General features: G+C 27.3%; 2 protein-coding genes across 2 annotated transcripts; both read right to left on the reverse strand.

Annotated features, from left to right (window-relative positions):
- Positions 1-755: 755 nt before the first annotated feature.
- Chro.40463 (RIKEN cDNA 1200003O06) lies at positions 756-1715 on the reverse strand. Its single annotated transcript, XM_660430.1, has 1 exon — positions 756-1715. The coding sequence occupies one exon, from the start codon at positions 1713-1715 to the stop codon at positions 756-758; it is 960 nt and encodes a 319-aa protein (XP_665522.1).
- Positions 1716-3558: 1843 nt separating this feature from the next.
- On the reverse strand, positions 3559-4800 carry Chro.40462 (GTPase). The annotated part of the gene is made up of 1 exon (XM_660431.1): positions 3559-4800. The coding sequence occupies one exon, from the start codon at positions 4798-4800 to the stop codon at positions 3559-3561; it is 1242 nt and encodes a 413-aa protein (XP_665523.1).
- Between the last annotated feature and the right edge of the window lie 94 nt (positions 4801-4894).

Raw genomic sequence — 4894 nt, forward strand, 5'->3', positions numbered from 1 at the left:
GAATTGGGCTTATTAGTGTTTTCATGGCTTCAAAATATATTTAATAAACCAAGATTAGTTTCACCAATAACATTTAATACAATTGGTATGCCAGAAAGGGGGATTAATTCAGTTAATAATATAAAGAATTATATGATTTGGTTAGATAATGCCTTAAGAAATGATCAATTAAAGTCTGACGGTGGAATGGGTCAGAAAGAAATTCTCAGTTGTCAGTACTTTGAAGAGCTGCTTTCTTTAGCAATCAAAGGTTAATAATGAAAAAAAATAATAATAATTAACTTTAATCATTTGTTTGCACACATTTATAGTGCTAATATATATATTTTACATGCATTTTTTGAAATGCTGCATGCATTTCTTGTAATTACTTCTGTCCACATAAATTTAATTACGTGTAATTTTTTTTAATAATATAAAGAAAAAAGAAAACATTAAGATTAGGAAGTATAATTAGGAAAGCAATAAAAGTAAATAAGTTATAGGTAAATGAATTATTGTAATTTTGTTTAGCTTGTAAACAGTATTTGTCAATTAATGATGGATATGTATATTATTATATAATATTTGTTTAATAAAGTTCTGAAAGAAATGTAATTATTAAATAGAAATTTATGTATATAATTAATCAGAGAATTTATAAATGTTTATAATTATCTCAGTCAATTAATCAATTTCTTCCTTCTCTCTTTTTTCCTCTAGAAAAAAAAAAAGAGAAAAAAAAATCCTTTAATCTATGAGAATCAAGGAAATTATTAAATAACTATTCCCTTCATATTATTTGAATTCAATTTCTTTTCGCAATTTTGGTTATTTTTTGAGTAATCATCTTGAAATGAAAATGACCTTGTAGACAATAGTTCAGAGTCGTCCAAGTTCTGTACTGAATAATCTGCTAAAGGAAGAGTATTATTCTTGAGAAATGTGGAAGACTTTATAAATGAAGATGATTCACTTGGAGAATTATCAGAAGAATCATCAAAGGTACTCACTGAAGATGAGCTTACAAATTTACGAGAAGATGACAAATTTGCACCGTTTTCATATTTGAGGTATTTATGACATATAAGTTCCTCAAGCTTAATTTTGCCTATATTGTTTTGGTTCTTGCAATGTATTAGATTCTCCAAATCACTTAAAACCATATCAGTTGTATTTGAAACTGTTGTTGAAACAATATTTGGTGCAGAATCCAATTTACCTCCAAGTTCAATATCAACTCTAGATACTATATAACAAACTATAAGTGCCATTATACATATTAGTAAAAAGAATGCTTCAACTGCAACATATGATTTAAAGGTTGAATGAAGAAATGCAACTTGAATTGGTGTAACAATAAATCCAAAATTTTGTATACATGTTACTACACCAAGAGCGGTACCTAATAAAGTTGGTGGAACACTTAAGCTTATACATGGCCAATAAACTGTAGCAAAAAGTGTATATCCAAATCCAAGTATAGTCACTGATATTGCAGGATGTAATTTAAGCATTAAAGCATGAGCAAGAGCAAGAAATCCAACAGAAATTGTCAGTAATTTACATCTTTCACCAACACGATCAACAATCCATCCCAATATTGGAAGTACTAATACAGAAACTGCATATAATAAGCTCATGATAATACCGGCATATTGTCTTGCAGTAGAAGTTGGAATATCTTTATATTGAGTTTCAACAATCAAAGGTCCTGCAATATAATTAAATGGCATAATTACACTATAAGATAGTAATCCCAATATAGTTAAGTACCAATATAATTTCCCAAGTCCACGTATTTTTCTTCCAACTAGAACAATTCTGAATTTTAATTGACTAATATATGAACTTTTACTGGTTTTTATTATTTCATTATGAGAAATTAAATCTGCATGACTATTAGTTTTTGTTTCATTAAATATATTATCAGTATTTTCATTTGAATAAGTCTTCCAAATAATACTTTTTAAGATTTGCAATAACACTAATTCCTCCAAAAACCAATAATACTAATCCCAATAGAAAAGTCCAATAGACTGGGAATAGTGTCGCTATAATAGGAGATACCATATCACTTAATACTGATCCAATTCTTCCAATTGCTAAACATATTGAAAGAGCCAAAGCAACTTCCCAATCTGGAAAGTATCTGATTAAAAGGGAATTGAAAGCAATTAATGATGATTCTGATCCCAAACCAAAAATACATCTTCCAATTAACATTGTAGTTAGGCTTTTCATTCCAAATCCAAGAGTTAGAACAAATTGTCCCAAAACTAGAAATGAAATAAGTACTATTGATAAATAATATAATGAAACCGTATCAATGAGTACTCCTGCTAATAGCGGAAATATTAGATTTGGAACAGATACCAATGAACATAGTGTATTATAATAGTATTCAAATTCTTCTTTATTATATAAGTCTTCAAATGCATCAAAAATAAAAGGTGCAATTGCTGGCAATGTGTCATTACTGTACATAATACCCATAGTAACTAAGCTTATACACACTAATAGCATCCATCTTGCTACAAGTTGTGAGCCATACTCATTATTACTTTCTACAATCTTCATCATTTTGTCTGGAAAAGCTTTAATTTTGACTTAGGCTTTGATTTGCTTAAGTTTTAATTTAATTAAAAGAAAATTAAAGAGAAAAAAAGATACTTTATCATTAAAAATAATAAAGTCTTATACTTTAAATATTTGAAATTCTCCTTTTTTTCAATTCTTCTAGTCCTTCATTATAAATAAAAGCAATACGTTTTATTATTACTACTTGAATTTGGCTTTGAATTATTTCCTTTTTTTTTTCTTTAATGTACTTTTGTTCCAAGCCTTTTTAAACCATACAAGTAATAGGGTCAATTTTTATTATTTATATTTAAAGTAACAAATTCCGATATATTAATAAAGAGGAAAAATTATGGCGATTTTCTTTAAAGCTTGTAATTTGATTAACTACAGAAAGAAATGCCTTTAAAAGATTATCCTCCCTAGTTAATATATTGAAATGATAAAATTAAGACTTTCTATCCTCTGTATTAGAAAAAAAATTACTTTGATTTTTTTCCTTTCTTTTTCTTTACAATTTTACACTTTGAATTTCTTCTTCCTCTTTATTTTTATTGCTATTATCAATAAATTGTCATTTGCATGTAGTTGGCGCCGGAAAGTGGCGCCACAAGTTTAGCATGCATGCGATGTATTAAAATAAAAGGTTTAAAGCGGTAACTAGGAAAAGTAATGGACAAATTTAAATATATTTTAAATTTAAAAAAGAAAAGAAAAATGAGAAATAAGAATAAAAATATTTTTGTTTATTTTTCCTATTAGTTTCTTTTTCTTCTTAAGAATTATCACTTCAATTTGTTAATGACTAGTGACCTTTTTTTAATATCGCTAATATTTCTCTTTTTATGGTAGATTTTGGTTGAGAAAAAAAAAGTAGAAATAGAAATAGTAAGGAATTTGTTTGAATGCAATGGGTAATAAAAATAGCAAAGAAAGTATGAGAATGGTAATTTTAGCAGATTATTGGTTCTAATTAATTTGATAATTGCTATTAATAAATTAATTTTTGATTTGTGAATCAAGTTCATCATATATACTATCTATATTAAATTCTTGTGACCAATTAGAAACAATAGTAATAGACTCTTTTTCTAATTGATTTTGATGAGAGTTATCTTGAGGAGGGAAATTATAATAAGGAATTTTACCATTAAACCAATCAGTTAAAACAATCATTGCAGCAGAGTTAATATCAGGAATTCCGCCTTTGTTAAGTTTGCCTCTAGATATTGATACGTTTGTTAAAAATTCAGAAACATTATTAAATATAGGTATTTTATATAGTTTAAGTAGAATTTCATGATCAATTTTCTGTAATAATAATGAAATTGGTTCAAAACAATCTTTAACATTTGTTAATTGTACAGTATTTCTCAAAACTTGTGATGGATCTTGAGAATTACCAGTAAATACAACTCCTGGGCTATCAATTAATTTTGTGGTAGAATCCAAATCAATTCTTTGTAGATGTCTAGTTACTCCAGCAACAGCTCCAACTTTAACACAATAACCTCTTTTTAAAGAATTAATTAAAGATGATTTACCTACATTAGGATAACCCATAACACCTATTGTAATAGATTTCTTTGAATTTTTATTATATCTTGAATAATTTTTAATTAAGGACATTAATGGTGAAACACCAAATGCTACAGAACTTGCTTTAATAAAATCATGTGATGCATTTAATCCACTACTTTTTGAATGATTTACTCCAAATTCTGTTGAACTATTTAATGCGGATTTAAATGCTAAAGTTGGATGTTCTCTTCTTAAATAAGTTAACCATTCTTTAACAACATCACCTGGAACCAAATCAATTTTACTTAAAATTAAAACCAATTTTTTTCCTTGGGCAACAATAGATCTTTCTAATTCAACATTTCTAAAACCTAGTGGATCTCTTGCATCCAAAATTTCCAAGACCACATCAGACTCCTCAATTAACTTCCTTAAATCACGAAGAAAAGCCTTTCTAGATGAATCTGATGATGTTGGATCTCCCAAAGTCTTCATATTAAGCTCTTCCAATTCAGACTTTGATGCCTCAAATGCATTTTGACGGTTAAGTGCACTTTCTACAAAATCAGATAAATTAGTTGGTAATTTAGATACATTTGAATTCTGGGTTTCATTAACATCCATCATAGATTTATTCCCTTTCATTTCTTTAATTAGCTTCTTCTTCTCTTCTCTTTCCTGTTTAATTCTTTCCTTTAAATCATTCATTTCATTCAACATTTGTTCTTTAAATGGCCAAAGATTTGGTATATTTAATTCTTTAGTCTTTCCTTTCTTTCCTTTGATAAATGATGACTTTCTTGCAATCTTTTTC

This window comes from Cryptosporidium hominis, assembly GCF_000006425.1.
Source record: "Cryptosporidium hominis TU502 chromosome 4 CHRO014175, whole genome shotgun sequence".
Classification (NCBI taxonomy): domain Eukaryota; phylum Apicomplexa; class Conoidasida; order Eucoccidiorida; family Cryptosporidiidae; genus Cryptosporidium; species Cryptosporidium hominis.